The sequence below is a fragment of the Scardinius erythrophthalmus genome, assembly GCF_964197995.2.
Source record: "Scardinius erythrophthalmus genome assembly, chromosome: 7".
NCBI lineage: Eukaryota > Metazoa > Chordata > Actinopteri > Cypriniformes > Leuciscidae > Scardinius > Scardinius erythrophthalmus.
The window spans coordinates 8,196,126-8,216,289 of NC_138227.1; the positions used below are offsets into that span (position 1 = coordinate 8,196,126).

The 20,164-nt window shown below is 42.9% G+C and overlaps 1 protein-coding gene across 1 annotated transcript in view; it reads left to right on the forward strand.

Moving 5' to 3' along the window:
* grm5b (glutamate receptor, metabotropic 5b) overlaps window positions 1-20,164 on the forward strand; it is a gene marked incomplete at both ends in the record, with an annotated part of 66,927 nt that overhangs the window by 18,739 nt on the left and 28,024 nt on the right. The window contains one exon of the mRNA XM_081370048.1: window positions 7,185-7,434. Within this exon, the coding sequence (XP_081226174.1) occupies window positions 7,185-7,434 (250 nt within the window). The remainder of the gene's footprint in view (window positions 1-7,184; window positions 7,435-20,164) is intronic.

Consider the following 20,164-nt stretch of genomic DNA (forward strand, 5'->3'; position numbering starts at 1 on the left):
TCTCCTTCTCAATTTTATTCACTAATTCGAGCTGTTTCTCTGTTTCCGCCAGTCGTCCTTCAGGTGCTTGTCATCCTCTCTCTGTCTCACTACAGTCATGATAATGAATTACAAGGTTTTCTCTCTAACAGTTGGCATACACTAGACAATATGATTATAGTTGTTGTACTTCAAAATTTCACATTTAATTTGTAACTTGCTGTTTTTTTGTAGCAATTTGTGACATTTATTAGCATTTTCTGAGAGAAAAAAGTAAATCCTACACCCATTTCTTTCCCATTTCAATACTTGTGTTTTTCTAAGATGTCACAGTGTCTTTTTAATGGAAACAGTGTTTTGATTGCGTTCTGGTTGATATGGCTTGTCTTCATTTGCATATTCATCCTTTTAAGGAATTAATTAGCAACGGTTTTAAACGTAACACTCCTCTGAACAGTGAGCTCTTCTGAGGAACATGTGAATACTAATTTGATGAAGTTTGTGAAGTTTATGTCATCAGTTTAGTTTGAAACACTTTGTTCATGCAAAAATAAAAATCTAGTCCTGATTTTCTCACCTTGTTGTTCCAAGCATGAGGATCACCAAAGAAAACGTTTTGCAGAACATTTGGAGTCCATTGACTTTAATTTTATGGACAAAATACACACGCAGAGACATTAAGAAAGTAAGACGTACAGGTTTCGAACCACAAATAATGACATACACTACCGTTCAAAAGTTTTTTTTTTTATTATAAAAATAAAATTAATACTTTATTTCAGCAAGGATGCATTAAATTGTTCAAAAGTGACTAATGACACTTATAATGTTTATTTAAAATTATTTACATTTAAATTTCAAAATTTTCTAAATTGTTCTACCTTTTTCTATAAAAAAATAATATATATAATAAATGCTGTTCTTAACAACCTTCTATTCATCAAAGATTCTTGAAAATTAAAATGTATCACGGTTTCAACTGTTTTCAACACTGATAATAATAAGAATTTCATCATATTATACTGATTTCTGAAGGATCATGTGACTAAAGACTGGAGTGATGATGCTGAAAATTCAGCTTTGATCATAAATTTGAATAAATTACATTTGACCATATATTTGTAATATATATTTCACTGTTTTTACTGTATTTTTGATCAAATAAACGCAGCCTTGGTGAGCAGAAGACACTTTTGAACAGAATTAAATGTGATTTCAGCTTTATCTGCACGTTCGGGTCAGGTCGGGTCATTTTTATGTCAGTTTATTGCTGTCTAAGTGTTTTTGGCCAGAATAAACTGCAGTGTGTGCCAGATGTCGATCGGTAGTCAAGCGTTTGGGATTCATGAGACTAGACATTTTTCGTCATAACTGATCAACATCAACATTGTTATTTTCATATTTCTCACAGTGAAGCTGCTTTGAAACGATCCGTATAGTGTATAAAGCGCTGTGTAATGGACTATCCTCGATCCCCTGAACATCAGCTGCGGATCCACACAGACACACACACACACACACACACACACACACACACACGCTTTATAACAACTAATATTTTGTAACATTATAAATGTCATTATAAAACTTTTTTTGATCATTTTAATGTCTCCCTGCTGAATCAAAATATTAATTTCTTTAAAAAAGAAAATCGTACTGATCCACATATACTATTTAACAATAGTATATGTGAACTTGATTGTGTGTTTGTGTGTGCACTTAGAATAATTTACAATAATGCAGAAACATATACATTTTAGGGTTTCCCTTAGTGCCGAATCAATGACAGGGCAACCAGAAAATGTTTAGCTTTTTGTTGCTCGCTGTTTGGATCATTTGGCATCTAAATGAAATGTGTAGATTTCCCCCCTCTATCTGCTGTACAAGCTTTCTGTCTGCTATTAATATAGATGAAGATATACAGATTGGTTTGAATCAGTTTTGTAATATTGTGATTCATTCTGAGCTGGTTGGTTTGGCTGAAGACTTTAAATTCTTTAAAAATCCCTATGGAAAAACATAATGGGAAAGTGCTTCCAGAACCCATATATTGCTTGAAAATGATGCGAGCAAACCAGAGCAAACTATTGGCTGATGGGTTCCCCTCTACCTGTCAATCACTTAAGCCAGCCAATAGAGTGCATTAGTGCCCGCCCCCTTTTTCAGCAGCGCTGAAGTATTTTTTTCATAGATTTTTTAGAGAGTGATAAGCCACGATTCAAACCAACCAGCTTCGAAGTGAATCATAACACCACACACTTTGATTTGAAGCAAAAAAGTTTTTACAAAATCCGACAAAGGTATGATGAGACTGTGAACTTTACGGCTTTAGTGAGCAAAAGAACCACAAACCCATGAAGCATTGCAAATACTGTAGCATAATCGAATTAAAACGATGGAAGAATATAAAACTACTCATTCACAAATGTAGAGTATGTATAAAAACAATAGGTTTATTGCAAAATGTGCACATGCAATACAAACATTTCAGTATTTTGAGCGATTAGATCACGTCATTCGCTTCTTCATGGAAGTGGGCGGAGCTAATGAGCTATTGTAATTTTCTGCACAGCATCATGGGTAATGTAGTTTTTCACCAGGAATTCCTTTGTTACACACGATTATTTTAAAAACTAAGCTGTAATAATGCAGCAGAAACGTCGATTAACAACCTCATTGCTCACAGTAGGGCTGTCTTTAAAGGTTTATAAGTTAGCGTTCAAAATCAATTCCCTTATGGAGAAAATGAACCCGACTGTTGCACAGACTTAGAGGAGAGGAGGGGTTATGTGATTATGATGTAATACAGATTGAATAGCATTAGCATAATCACAGAGTAGGATATGTACAGTAACGTAGTGAGGAGAGACTATACCTGTGTGTGTGTGTGTGTCCTGTGGAGACGGACATGTATATGCCATCTGCTCATGTTGAGGTATCAGCACTAGTTCCTCACAAACCACAAACGCTTGTAGGATTTTGATGTAAAACATGGTAAATCATAAAAAATGATAGTGGTAAAGCTGAGAGGGGAAATGCGTTTTAAGAGATGTATTTCAGATGATATCACCACGGGGCGTTTTTCAGACAGTGTGGCGCGGCGGGGGATTTTGATCATCTGATGCCGTTGGATACTCCACTTGATTTAGTGCAAATACTTCACAGTAATGTAATGGGATGAGAAAGACCTTTCACAGATAACTGCATCTGTCTCACTCTCTTGTACACGAGCAGCAGGACAGCTTTTAGGGCGTTTATATTTTACAGTTTTTCACCCTGAACTCCACTGTAATGTCAGTTGCACTTTTTCATGATCATTTTATCTCTGAGCATCAGAATTGAAGTGGATTTTGCTACTGTGCTTTCTATATGCAAATGAGCTCTGTTGTTGTGATTGGCTAATCTTGATGCATGTGAAATTAGATTAACAGTTGCGGTTTCAGCTATAGTTGGTGACATCTTTCAGTTATTTATTTATTTATATTTTATTTTAGTTGGTGCCATCTTTCAGAAAACAGTCACAGAACGTTCTCTTGTGAAGAAGTTAGTCACGGAGGAGATGTTGTTTTAACATCAAGTCATACAGGAAGATGTCGACAGGCAAAACTGATCTAATAGCAGCGTAAACTTTATTAAATTAAAGAAATAGAGTAATTAAACAGTGTGCTAAAGCACAGCCAAAAGTAGACAATGAAATATATATATATATATATATACATGGGCTGTGTTCGAAATCGCCCCCTATTCCCTCATTCACTATTCCCTACATTAGTGCACTAATATAGTCCACTTTAGGGAGTGAATGAAAACGAGTGTGTGAATTCGGACACTTAGTGCGCCGCTTTTGCATAGTTTGTGCTCTCTGTTTAATAAATTTAGCAAACTGGCAGCTCTAGTAGTAATGAAAAGATTTATCTTGAACTCTGTCATTGGAAACTATGTATAACCCTTAATTAAACAATTTAATAATCAGTTAAAAAGCAATGTATGATATTACGCTGTAGCCACATTGGACCAGCGGTTTGGAAAATGAATGGATGGATAATTGATCTTCTGGTCAGATGCTGGAGTTCATTAGGCTCACGACTCTCATAGTGCATCATGGGTATTCTCTAGCCGTTGAGCTTACATCGGTTGTACACTCATTATTGCGTTGCATTGTGGAATTGAGATGACATCCACTATGGTTTCGGACACCAATATAAATAGCTGTTCCCTCAAATAATGCCTTATCTAGTGGTATAGGGGGTCGATTTCAGACACAGATGTCGTAATGAACTCAATAAACATAACAAGGTTCAGGTGTGAGAAATCAGTGAAACAATGAGTAACCATGACGATGAACAAGAATATGCTCAGTGACAACAGAAGGAAACAATGCAGGAATTATTTAAATGAGGAATATTGTGACGTTCACTCGTGGAAGAAACTCAAGACTACAATGGAGGCGTTTCAGGGAGTTCAGAAACACTAGCCGCGTTTCCATTACAGATTTGCGCAAAATTTATGCGACATTTTCGAAATGTCAATAAAAAACGATTGTGAAATGACGGTGTTTCCATTAAACGATGTTATGTGGCTAGTACATAATTTTTTTCCTCTCGCGATAAGTCATTTAAAAAATCATGGCGACGGATGTTGGTAGTTTTATGTATATCGCAGCCATCGCACTTTAGCCATTATTTTTAATCGAATTATGTAGTATGTAGCCGTTTTATCCAAGTATTAATGACAAGGAAAGTCCCTTATACTTGTGAGCAGCAAACATGAGGTGTTTCTTCCTTCTGTCTGCTTCGAGGTTTTGATTGTGGCATTTCTTTGTTATTTAGAGTCCAGTATTCCCATAATACTTTTGTTTTTTATGAGTTTAATGACGAACTCTGTCTCGTCTTCTGTCCAAACATACCGCGCCTTCTATGTCAGATGACCTGTAAATGCGCCAAAAATGTTTCCATTGCAGTTTTGCAAAATATTCCTTTTTCAAACTGCCTGAAAATCCACCTAATGAGAGCGGAAAAACTTTTTTTGCAATATATGGAAGTTTTTGCGAAATTGATGTATTTCCATTGGGCGTATTTCAATTTGAAGGGTAATGGAAATCGGGCCAGTGACACTGATATAGAGAATAACTCCTGCTGGAGTGACTTTGCAGACCTTTTTATAATGCTCAAACAGCAACATTACACACTAAATAAAAATGAACATGTAAAATAAGTCCTCTTTGAAGCCAGAATCATGAATGAAGGGCTACACATTCCTTCACCTATCGCAGTGATTAAGTCCAGATTGCTGGAGCGCAGCCAGAGAGAGAGAGAGAGATAGAGAGAGATCTAGAGAGAGAGAGAGAGAGAGAGAGAGACAGTCCTGATAGCATCTCTCTTCAGCTCCAGTGTGTCTGTGGTAATTACAGAGAAACACACTACAGCACATCCATGTCAACACTCACTCAGATACACAACACACTCTTCTCCCAACACGCATGCTCTCTGAAATCTGATGTATTCCTGCACTGCTTGGAAAGGGCAGCGTTTGACGTTCAGATGTTCGATTTTCTGCTGTAATATTTATTCACACTCCAGCCGGGCAAGTGCAGCACTTTGAGGTGGAGCTGTGTGTGTGTGTGTGTGTGTGTGTGTGTGTGTGTGTGTGTGTGTGTGTGTGTGTGTGTGTGTGTGTGTGTGTGTGTGTGTGTGCGTTTTCTGTATTTATCCGTCCATTCCCTTTGGAAATCACTAATGAGATCTCTATCATTTCTCCTACACAACATGCAAGACTTGATTTTTTGGAAGAAAAAGACTCGCATGTGTCTCTAGAAATCTCAAGTGTCTCAAACTGCTTGGGTTTGTCAAGATACTAAAGTATGCGATCAAAATACAGATAATTTCTCATCAAAACTAAATTACCTGAGCAATGCTAATCATATATTTTGTTTTATTTTATTTATATTTTTTATTTTATTTTATTCATCAAGGAGGTCCTATTAATTTACTGTAAAGTATCACATGGACTGACAATTTCCAATGTTTCCAGATATTTAATTTAATTTTATCTTATTTTTTATTCTATTATATTTTTTTAAATAATTAATTTTATTAATTTTATTTTATTATATTTATTGAGTAATCCTGTTCATTTTTTAAAAGTATCACATGGATTGACAATTTCCAATGTTTCCAGATATTTTACTTTATTTTATTTTTATATTTTATTAATCGAGAAGTCCTATTAATTTACTGTAAAGTATCACATCTGAAAACACTGGAAATTGTCAGTCCATATTTTTTGTTGAATTATATTATTTATTTAATTTTCGCTTAATTTCAAAGCCGTTTTCCTGTGGGTCATTACTTCAGTTACAGATATTTTATCTCTGCTTCAAATTCTCTGTTATGTTCCTAAAGGATATTATGGGACCTTGAAAAATAGAGATCATTAGTTTAATCGAATGTTTAGTTGTGCGTCATTTCAATGATTGAGAAAATGATCTCTGTTCAATGATCTTTGACAGGAAGTGAAGGCTGTTGTCCTCTTTATGAACGGAGACTATGATTGTGTGTTTGTCAGCGGTGTGTGTGTGTGTGTGTGCGTGTGTGTGTGTGTGTGTGTGAGAGAGAGAGAGAGAGAGAGAGAGAGAGTGTGTGTGTGCCATCTGTTCGTGTCTGCTACTCTCACTGTGAGACTAATTACAAGAATTTACACGTACCCACAATAACCAGAGCTTCCACATCAAAACCTGACCAAAGCTTCATCTATGTGTACATAGCAGTGCGTGTATGTGTGGTTGGTTTTTGCGTATTTTATGTGTGTGAGATGAATTACCATTTTTTCTCCTTCGTCAAGTTCTCCATTAGAGAAAGCAGGAGAGACACTGGAAGTGTCAATATTGTCTCTGCAAACTTCAGTAAATCCACACAACTGTAGTCTGACATCACAGTTTCAGGATTTCACACTGTAACACGTTCTGTGTTTGTATGTTTGCTATGCTTTGGAGATTAAATTTGCTCTAGAATATGAAAAAAAAAAATATATATACCTATTTTTTCCCTAAATTTTCTTCAAGGTTTGAGTTAGTCTCTAAACTAAAAGAAATTTGCTGAAGGGAAATTGTTTTTATTAAAAATGGCTAGTAAATGAAGTACCTGTGCATTCTGACAATATATATATATATATATTCATAACTATCTCTGTTTTTTCCCTCTCTCTAGGTAACTATGGTGAGAGTGGGATGGAGGCGTTTAAGGAGATGGCGGGAAAGGAAGGGATTTGTATCGCTCACTCGGATAAAATCTGGAGTAACGCCGGCGAGCAGAACTTCGACCGTCTGCTGGCGAAACTGCGCAAGTACCTTCCCAAGGCTCGCGTGGTGGCGTGTTTCTGTGAGGGCATGACCGTACGAAACATCCTCATGGCCATGAGGCGCCAGAACCTCGTCGGAGAGTTCCTATTGGTCGGCAGGTCAGTGCGGAAAAACATGGAGAAATGAGTGCGATTTTACTTGGCCTACAACTGGAGATTAAATTTGTAATGCATACATTCATTCTTCGTGCATTCTGTTTTTGTTGGTAAGTTTCATAAAACAACAACATTTTGAACAAAAAAAGAGTGTGACGTGCATAAGCAATGCTTTTATCGCTTGATTTTGTTCCTTGTTTCCTGTGTTTTCATCCGGAGATTCAGCACTCCTTCAGAAGTTGAATAATAGCGCCCCCTACCGTATCACATTGAAAACATGGAAAGCCGGAAAATTATGTCAACTACGGTGTAAGAGTTAAGGTGCTTTTTGGTTGATCAGATCAGGGAGACACATTTCCGTTTACACCTGGTGTTTTAATCCTTCTCTTTTGTCCACTTTCAACCACTTCTGTCCTGATTTCTTCGACGGGAGGGTCTATGGGAGGGTAAATGTTTGGGCTTTTTCAGATCTTTCGATCTTATGGATGAAATAATCTCACGCAATTTACATATGCAGACAAAAACATTGAATGCAATGCGACTGCAATTACTTTTTCTCTGTTATATTTACAATGTTATCTCATATTTCCCTCTTAATAGTCTATTTATAAACACATTCTCTCTCTTTAACAACTATTGTTGTTACAATCACAACCGAAAACAAAAACAGCATTCAATCTTTGTTCTCCAGTCCCTCAGCTAAAATGAAATAATACTAAACACGCCAGTAGGTGGCGGCAAACCACTGCCGTAATGAATTAATCATTGAATCATTGAATCAAATGATTAATTCAAAATGGATGATTCATTCAGGGACAAAGCTGAAAGGATAATTCTGGTATTTAGCACTTTGAGTCTCTTTTCTGGTTTGTTTTGGATGAACTAGCGTGGTGGACACTGAAATTTTGACGATGGATCCTGTCTCGACTTTTTTGCTGTCTACTTTTTGGCTGTTTACTTGGCGCAATGTATGATTTCAATCCGTGTTATTTGCTATAGTGGAACTATTTTTTCAGATACCTCACAACCGCGTATAAACTTCCGCTCGATAGGACTAGACTACAACCAAATGTAAACAGCCCCCTTTTCCGATTTCCGGTAGCGCAGTAATATCAACGAGCAATGAGTCCTCCAACAGAAATCAATGGGTGAGTTGCACAGTTTTGAAAACGAACGTTAAGGGTTGTTTTAAGGACATGTTTGTGCATCCCCGTAGCCAGCCACTCTGAAGCGGTCAAAGGCGATCCTAAACGAGTCAAAAAGTCGAGACAGGACCCATCGTCAAAATTTCTGTGTCCACCACTCTAGTTCATCCAAAACAAACTAGAAAAGAGACTCAAAGTCACATTTGCATTGCAAACACAGCACTTTTGCTTGTGTGATATTGGTTATAAATATTAAAAATGAACTTATAGAGACTTTTTTTGCACCATATCTTGGTTTTTGGAAGCATTTTTATTCATTTTGGTGGCATTTTTGCTTCAAGGCTGTTTGAACACATTCGACCACATGAGCGTTGAGACTACGAAAGCAGTCTGGTCAAATGTGTTTTCAACAACCTCTGAAAGTGGACAAGATGTTTAGCGTCGTCCACTTATGACCCGATCACCCAAAACACATCTTAATACCAGGTGTAAACAGGGCCATAGAGTGATTAATATTATTTTTGTTTGATTTGCACACAAACACACGTTTGACAAACTTATATGTGCTGATTATCCCAAAAGATTTTCTCTTTTTTCACTTTTATTGCACTTTTTTTGACATTTCTTCTTCATTACTTATATTTTGAGCTCCAAAATAACAAAAAAAAAACACCACAGAAGTGTCATGAAAGTATACAAATTTTCAGTTAATATAGTGAAAGGAACATTTGTGTGTGTGAGAGTACCTCTGTGTGTTTGACTCTTTCAGCATCAGCTGCTCAGTCCAGATGAGAAACTACAGGAAGTTACAGTCATCATAATCCATCATCATCATCATTGTCACCTTCATAACCATCATCATAAACATCATTGCATTATCTTCAGGTAAAATGTGTTTCACAATCAAGTCTCTTCTCTTTGAGTCTGGCCGCTGTAAGACCCTCTCTCTCTCTCTCTCTCTCTCTCTCTCTCTCGCACACACACACACACACACACACACACACACACACACACACACACACACACACACACACACACACACAGTTATTACTGCGTTTACTGCTTTAGTCTCAGGCCACATGGTCTGAAGAATCACAACAAGAGCTGACTGATAACCACAAACAGCACAGAAATGAAAGTGGTCCGCAGAACGTGTGCACTAGCTTTCTGTGAGGAACAGACTGAAATTGAATTCCTTTTTCACAGGAAATCTTTCTGCCTAACTTCTGAAAATAGAGACAGAATTTTGTTTTTTGGGTGATCTATTCCTTCATCTGTGTGTGTGATCTGTGGGTGATCTATTGTGTGTGTGACTCATAACATAAGCCCCTTTCACACAGCAAGCTGATCCCGGGGAAATTGCCGTAAAATTGCTTGAGTGCCTTCTGTGTGAACGCAAACACATCCCGGGATTGATGCCAGGATTGATGCCGGGATGGGGACCTAGTAACATTGCCGGGATCAGTCCCGGAACTCGCCCTGTGTGAACAAAGCCAGGACCAATGCCGTAAGGGGTGTGTCGTAGTGATGACGTACGTGCTATCGCGCGCCTCTGTTGCTCTTAAAAGAAAGTTTGTGTTCGTCATCAACAAAGAAAGAATGTCAAAATGTCTGCAAACTGGAATGAAGCAGAGACCAGGAGCTCCTTACTATCCGCGCTGGAGCTGAGATCATTCGCCAGCTTTGTGGAGCGGTACGCGATGTGTTAGTGTACATGTTTTCGATGCGTACGTTACACGTCAGATTCTGATGTCACGTGTCTTTATGGGATCTTTACGGGATGTGTGTGAACGCACTCACAGGTTCCGGAAAATCACTGGCATTGTGAATGAACCAAAATCAAACGATCCTGGGACCAAACACAGTTTGCATTTTTAATGTGATGTTTTGGCTGGTAAATATGAAATTTGACATGCAGTAACTCACAAAACAGTAAGATAAAATAGAATAAAGGTGTGTTTGTTTTTTCATCCTACATTCTAAAACTAATTCCATGTTTAATTTTAATAATGAAACTTCTGTCATCATTTATTCACCCACATGTCATTTCAAACCTAAATGATTTTATTTGTTCTAAAAGAACATATATTGAAAAGTTTTCTCCATACAATGAAACTCAATGGGGTCCAATGTTGTTTTGGACCTGATTAACTTTTCAATTATTTGCCAGTCAATTATGCATTCGCCAGAGTCTGTTATCCAAAGCAACTTGCATTGCATTGACGGCATACTTTTTTTTCATTAGTTCATGCATCCATGGGGATCAAACTCCTTGACCTTGGTGTTGGCGTCATGTTCTACTATTTGAGCTACAGGAAAGCATTTATAATGAAAAACTTTCCTTATAAAGACAAAAACAGTTCATCAAATATCTTCTTTCTGAACATAGTAAAATAAAGTCATACAGGTTTGGAAAAACATTTAGGGTTAGGGTTAACAATTAAAATTAATTGTTTTATTTTTTGGTTGAACTGTCTTAGCCCTAGAAAGGTCTTAGCCCAACACCCTGGCAACCACCCAGCACACCTTAACAACACCCTAGAAACTACCCAGCACACCTTAGCAACAGCCTAGTAACCACCTAGAACACCTTAGCAACACCCTAGCAACCACTCAGCACACCTTAGCAACGCTCTAGCAACCACGCAGAATACCTTAGTAATGCCCTGGCAACCTCCCAGAACACCCTAGTAATGCCCTGGCAACCACCCAGAACACCTTAGCAACAGCATAGCAACCACCTAGAACACCTTAGTAATCCCCTAGCAACCACACAGAACACCTTAATAATGCCCTAGCAACCTCCCAGTCCCTAGCAATAATTCAAAATACCTTAACACCTTAGCAACCACACATAACACCTTATCTACACCCTAGCAACCACCCAGAACACCTTAGGAACGCTACTGCAAACAACCCAGAACACTTTAGCGATGCCATAGCAACCACCCAGCTTCACCAAATTAAACATAGCATCTACTTTGATTTTGTCAATATTGGATTAGATAAAATCTTGCCAAATCCTCGTTCTTCCACAGAAGCGTTCATTTTAGCATTGGGAACTCATAAACATGACTTTGTTTCCCGGTGGAATGATATAAATCTGTGCTTCCCGACTCCTGGAAATTGCCCGAGGCCTGACGATCAGATTAGAGCTTGCCGCTTGAGATGCTCTTGCCATGTTTTTGTGCAGTATAGGCATCGGCACAGGTCTCAGGTCAGACACACGACAGTCTAGAAACTGCAAGCAAATAGAGCAAACTTCATGATCATTAAAGGCCCTGACAGTGTTTATGATGCGTTTCCTGTCTGCCTCCCTCTCAGGCAGGATGGGATGTTTGCGCTGTGGTCTGTGTTCCATGCGGAGGAGCTGTCAAGTCTTCGTCATCCTCCTCTTCCTCCCGGCAGTGCCGAAAGTGTGAGAGGAATATTTAACAGCTGAGAGAGAAGGAGAGCAGAGAAATCAGGACGAAAGCCTGTGAAAGACGGAGCAGGCAGCAGAGATTTGTGCAAATTATCTAGAGAAAAAAATGATTTATAACAGGATGATTTTTCACCAAGTGGAACAATTATTAATCAAATTAATTACATTTAATTGCAGACATGATTGTTCATTGTTAGTCTATGTTTACATGCGTTTAGAGTTGCGTCATGGCTCATGTTTTTTTGTTTTATTTCTGAAATGGTGAGAAAATCCCTTATAATGGAATCCTACATGCATGCATGCATTTTTTGTTGTTTTTTTATAATTAAAATTAACATGTTCAATTGGCATCCCCACTTTTAATTTTTAATTTGGTTGTATATACTTAAAGGCAGACTTAAAAATGAAAAAAGTGTGTGTGTGCCTGTGTGTAAATGCCCCTCTGTTAGACTACTGATCTAAGGCCAGAGATGAAACACCGAGGATCAAAGCGTCTCAAAGCTCAAGGTCTGTCATTTCTGGAGCGCACACACGTACGACAGAACGAAACATCTGCTCAAGAATGCACACGCACTCACATCTACATACCCACACATTTTTGGGATAGCCATATCTAGATACCAGAACATCACAAAGACGGTGGTTTAATAAGGAGGAATAAGATAGAAACCACCCAGAACACCTTAGAAATGCCTGAAAGCTGCTTTGAAACAATCTGTATTGTATAAAGTGCTGTACAAATAAATGTAACTTGACTTAGCAACACCCTAGAGCAACCATACAAAACACCTTAGTAATGCACACAGGATGTTGCTATACCATAACTATATGGTATAGCAGTTAGGCAGGGATCTGGCTGCAGGATGTTGCTATACCATAGCAACATCCTAGCAACCTTAGCAATTCCCTAGCAACCACCCATAGCACCTTATCAATGCCTTAGCAACCACCTAGAACAGGGGCGTCCAATCCTGCTCCTGGAGGGCCAACATCCTGCAGCCAGATCCAAAACACCTTTCTGGAAGCTTCTAGTGAGTCTGAAGACATTGATTAGCGGGTTCAGGTGTGTTTAATTAGGGTTAGAGCTGAACTCTTCAGGTAATGGCCCCTCCAGGAGCAGGTTTGGACATCCCTGACCTAGAACATATTAGTAATGCCCTAGCAACCAGCCAGAGCATTGTGAAAAACATTCTTTTTTTTCTTGTAAAATGTAAAAGAATATAGTTATTTGTACTATTCTGTTTGGTGCTGCTATTGGAACAGGAATTGCACTCTTTTAATTGCTTATTTTTAGTAGTTTCATGCGTGTTGTCATGTTTGGCGTGGTCAACCTGTGAGGTTTCGTGAGCGGGGCTTGTAGGATTACTAACGTGTGACATTAGGAATATCCCAGATCCTCTTACGCTCTTGCTGGAGGATCTCACACACTCAAGCCCATCACACACACACACATACACATCTGCCCTCTCCTCATTTCCGCCATGAGCAGCCTGTAGGGTTTAAAGAGATGAAACTGGCGTGTCAGCGTTAATGGACCTGTCTCACTGAACTCTCCCAACACTGATCTCTATGGCCCGCGTGACATGCATTAGCCCTGTCCTGCCCGCAGCATTTACCCCACAGAGACACACTGAGCGCTAACTGATTAATGACAGTCCAAGTGTGTGTGTGTGTGTGTGTGTGTGTGTGTGTGTGTGTGTGTGTGTGTGTGTGTGTGTGTGGGAAACGATCGACATTCTGTTCCGTTTCCTCTCTCGTTCCTTCAGTTCCGCACTATGAGCTGGAGACGGAACAAAATCGGAATGGCTTGTTGTCATAGCAACAGAATTGTCACCCATACCAACACCCCCCCGCCACCAGTCTCAGATTTAGTCAGAGAGGGATGTGAACAGACCGAGTGAGACTTTAAAGAGAGGCTTCTGGATTTACCATGTATATCTTGTTCTGCCTCCAGGATTCTCGCTGATGATGAACTACCACAAACTTTCACATACACAGTGCAGATGACGTCCAAACATCACACGTCAGTCACTCACAGTCGCACATGTCAGTCACTCACAGTCGCACACATCAGTCGCTCACAGTCGCACACATCAGTCGCTCAGTCACACACATCATCACACATCAGTCGCTCACAGTCGCACACATCAGTCGCTCACAGTCGCACACATCAGTCGCTCAGTCACACACATCATCACACATCAGTCGCACACATCAGTCGCTCACAGTCGCACACATCATCACACATCAGTCGCTCACAGTCACACACATCAGTCGCACACATCAGTCGCTCACAGTCGCACACATCATCACACATCAGTCGCTCACAGTCACACACATCAGTCGCACACATCAGTCGCTCACAGTCGCACACATCAGTCGCTGACAGTCGCACACATCATCACACATCAGTCGCTCACAGTCACACACATCAGTCGCACACATCAGTCGCTCACAGTCGCACACATCAGTCGCTCACATCAGTCGCTCACAGTCGCACACATCATTACACATCAGTCGCTCACAGTCGCACACATCAGGCGCTGACAGTCGCACACATCATCACACATCAGTCGCTCACAGTCGCACACATCATCACACATCAGTCAGTCGCACACATCAGTCGCACACATCACACATCAGTCGCTCACAGTCGCACACATCATCACACACAGTCGCTCACATCAGTCGCTCACAGTCGCACACATCATCACACGTCAGTCACTCACAGTCGCACATGTCAGTCACTCACAGTCGCACACATCAGTCGCTGACAGTCGCACACATCATCACACATCAGTCGCTCACAGTCACACACATCAGTCGCACACATCAGTCGCTCACAGTCGCACACATCAGTCGCTGACAGTCGCACACATCATCACACATCAGTCGCTCACAGTCACACACATCAGTCGCACACATCAGTCGCTCACAGTCGCACACATCATCACACATCAGTCGCTCACAGTCACACACATCAGTCGCACACATCAGTCGCTCACAGTCGCACACATCAGTCGCTGACAGTCGCACACATCATCACACATCAGTCGCTCACAGTCACACACATCAGTCGCACACATCAGTCGCTCACAGTCGCACACATCAGTCGCTCACATCAGTCGCTCACAGTCGCACACATCATTACACATCAGTCGCTCACAGTCGCACACATCAGGCGCTGACAGTCGCACACATCATCACACATCAGTCGCTCACAGTCGCACACATCATCACACATCAGTCAGTCGCACACATCAGTCGCACACATCACACATCAGTCGCTCACAGTCGCACACATCATCACACACAGTCGCTCACATCAGTCGCTCACAGTCGCACACATCATCACACGTCAGTCACTCACAGTCGCACATGTCAGTCACTCACAGTCGCACACATCAGTCGCTGACAGTCGCACACATCATCACACATCAGTCGCTCACAGTCACACACATCAGTCGCACACATCAGTCGCTCACAGTCGCACACATCAGTCGCTGACAGTCGCACACATCATCACACATCAGTCGCTCACAGTCACACACATCAGTCGCACACATCAGTCGCTCACAGTCGCACACATCAGTCGCTCACATCAGTCGCTCACAGTCGCACACATCATTACACATCAGTCGCTCACAGTCGCACACATCAGGCGCTGACAGTCGCACACATCATCACACATCAGTCGCTCACAGTCGCACACATCATCACACATCAGTCAGTCGCACACATCAGTCGCACACATCACACATCAGTCGCTCACAGTCGCACACATCATCACACACAGTCGCTCACATCAGTCGCTCACAGTCGCACACATCATCACACGTCAGTCACTCACAGTCGCACACATCAGTCGCTCACAGTCGCACACATCAGTCGCTCAGTCACACACATCATCACACATCAGTCGCTCACAGTCGCACACATCAGTCGCTCACAGTCGCACACATCAGTCGCTCAGTCGCACACATCATCACACATCAGTCGCTCACATCATCAAACATCAGTCGCTCACAGTCGCACACATCAGTCGCTCACAGTCGCACACATCATCACACATCAGTCGCTCACATCATCAAACATCAGTCGCTCACAGTCGCACACATCAGTCGCTCACAGTCGCACACATCAGTCGCTCACAGTCGCACACATCATCACACATCAGTCGCACACATCAGTTGCTCACAGTCGCACACATCATCACACATCAGTCGCTCACAGTCACACACATCAGTCGCACATTAGTCGCTCACAGTCACACACATCAGTCGCACACATCAGTCGCTCACAGTCGCACACATCATCACACATCAGTCGCTCACAGTCACACACATCAGTCGCACACATCAGTCGCTCACAGTCGCACACATCATCACACATCAGTCGCTCACAGTCACACACATCAGTCGCACACATCAGTCGCTCACAGTCGCACACATCAGTCGCTGACAGTCGCACACATCATCACACATCAGTCGCTCACAGTCACACACATCAGTCGCACACATCAGTCGCTCACAGTCGCACACATCAGTCGCTCACATCAGTCGCTCACAGTCGCACACATCATTACACATCAGTCGCTCACAGTCGCACACATCAGGCGCTGACAGTCGCACACATCATCACACATCAGTCGCTCACAGTCGCACACATCATCACACATCAGTCAGTCGCACACATCAGTCGCACACATCACACATCAGTCGCTCACAGTCGCACACATCATCACACACAGTCGCTCACATCAGTCGCTCACATCAGTCGCTCACATCAGTCGCTCACAGTCGCACACATCATTACACATCAGTCGCTCACAGTCGCACACATCAGGCGCTGACAGTCGCACACATCATCACACATCAGTCGCTCACAGTCGCACACATCATCACACATCAGTCAGTCGCACACATCAGTCGCACACATCACACATCAGTCGCTCACAGTCGCACACATCATCACACACAGTCGCTCACATCAGTCGCTCACAGTCGCACACATCATCACACGTCAGTCACTCACAGTCGCACATGCCAGTCACTCACAGTCGCACACATCAGTCGCTCACAGTCGCACACATCAGTCGCTCAGTCACACACATCATCACACATCAGTCGCTCACAGTCGCACACATCAGTTGCTCACAGTCGCACACATCAGTCGCTCACAGTCGCACACATCATCACACATCAGTCGCTCACATCATCAAACATCAGTCGCTCACAGTCGCACACATCAGTCGCTCACAGTCGCACACATCAGTCGCTCACAGTCGCACACATCATCACACATCAGTCACACACATCAGTTGCTCACAGTCGCACACATCATCACACATCAGTCGCTCACAGTCACACACATCAGTCGCACATCAGTCGCTCACAGTCACACACATCAGTCGCACACATCAGTCGCTCACAGTCGCACACATCAGTCGCTCACATCAGTCGCTCACAGTCGCACACATCATTACACATCAGTCGCTCACAGTCGCACACATCAGGCGCTGACAGTCGCACACATCATCACACATCAGTCGCTCACCGTCGCACACATCATCACACACAGTCGCTCACATCAGTCGCTCACAGTCGCACACATCATCACACGTCAGTCACTCACAGTCGCACATGTCAGTCACTCACAGTCGCACACATCAGTCGCTCACAGTCGCACACATCAGTCGCTCAGTCACACACATCATCACACATCAGTCGCTCACAGTCGCACACATCAGTCGCTCACAGTCGCACACATCATCACACATCAGTCGCTCACATCATCAAACATCAGTCGCTCACAGTCGCACACATCATCACACATCAGTCGCTCACATCATCAAACATCAGTCGCTCACAGTCGCACACATCAGTCGCTCACAGTCGCACACATCAGTCGCTCACAGTCGCACACATCAGTCGCTCACAGTCGCACACATCATCACACATCAGTCGCACACATCAGTTGCTCACAGTCGCACACATCATCACACATCAGTCGCTCACAGTCACACACATCAGTCGCACATCAGTCGCTCACATCATCAAACATCAGTCACTCACAGTCGCACACATCAGTCGCTCACAGTCGCACACATCAGTCGCTCACAGTCGCACACATCATCACACATCAGTCGCACACATCAGTTGCTCACAGTCGCACACATCATCACACATCAGTCGCTCACAGTCACACACATCAGTCGCACACATCAGTCGCTCACAGTCACACACATCAGTCGCACACATCAGTCGCTCACAGTCGCACACATCAGTCGCTCACAGTCGCACACATCAGTCGCTGACAGTCGCACACATCATCACACATCAGTCGCTCACAGTCGCACACATCAGTCGCACACATCAGTCGCTCACAGTCGCACACATCAGTCGCTGACAGTCGCACACATCATCACACATCAGTCGCTCACAGTCACACACATCAGTCGCTCACATCAGTCGCTCACAGTCGCACACATCAGTCGCTCACATCAGTCGCTCACAGTCGCACACATCATTACACATCAGTCGCTGACAGTCGCACACATCAGTCGCTGACAGTCGCACACATCATCACACATCAGTCGCTCACAGTCGCACACATCATCACACATCAGTCACAGTCGCACACATCAGTCGCACACATCATCACACATCAGTCGCTCACAGTCGCACACATCATCACACACAGTCGCTCACATCAGTCGCTCACAGTCGCACACATCATCACACATCAGTCGCTCACATCATCACGCTCACATCATCACACATCAGTCGCTCACAGTCACACATCAGTCGCACACATCAGTCGCTCACAGTCGCACATCAGTCGCACACATCAGTCGCTCACGGTCACACACATCAGTCGCTCACAGTTGCACACATCATCACACATCAGTCGCTCACAGTCACACATCAGTCGCACACATCATCACACATCAGTCACACACAGTCGCACACATCAGTCGCACACATCAGTCGCTCACAGTCGCACACATCATCACACATCAGTCGCACACAGTCGCACACATCAGTCGCTCACAGTCGCACACATCAGTCGCTCACAGTCGCACACATCAGTTGCTCACAGTCGCACACATCATCACACATCAGTCGCACACATCAGTCGGTCACAGTCGCACACATCAGTCGCTCACAGTCGCACATCAGTCGCACACATCAGTCGCTCACAGTCGCACATCAGTCGCACACATCAGTCGCTCACGGTCACACACATCAGTCGCTCACAGTTGCACACATCATCACACATCAGTCGCTCACAGTCGCACACATCATCACACATCAGTCGCTCACAGTCACACATCAGTCGCACACATCATCACACATCAGTCACACACAGTCGCACACATCATCACACATCAGTCGCACACATCAGTCGCACACATCATTACACATCAGTCACACACAGTCGCACACATCAGTCGCTCACAGTCGCACACATCAGTCGCTGACAGTCGCACACATCAGTCGCTCACAGTCGCACACATCATCACACATCAGTCGCACACATCAGTCGCACACAGTCGCACACATCAGTCGCTCACAGTCGCACACATCAGTCGCTCACAGTCGCACACATCAGTTGCTCACAGTCGCACACATCATCACACATCAGTCACACACATCAGTCGCACACATCATCACACATCAGTCACACACAGTCGTACACATCAGTCACACACAGTCACACACATCAGTCGCTCACAGTCGCACACATCAGTCGCTCACAGTCGCACACATCATCACACATCAGTCGCACACATCAGTCGCACACAGTCGCACACATCAGTCGCTCACAGTCGCACACATCAGTCGCTCACAGTCGCACACATCAGTTGCTCACAGTCGCACACATCATCACACATCAGTCGCACACAGTCGCACACATCAGTCGCTCACAGTCGCACACATCAGTCGCTCACAGTCGCACACATCAGTCGCTCACAGTCGCACACATCATCACACATTAGTCACACACAGTCGCACACATCATCACACATCAGTCGCTCACAGTCGCACACATCAGTCGCTCACAGTCGCACACATCAGTCGCTCACAGTCGCACACATCATCACACATTAGTCGCACACATCATCACACATCAGTCGCTCACAGTCGCACACATCAGTCGC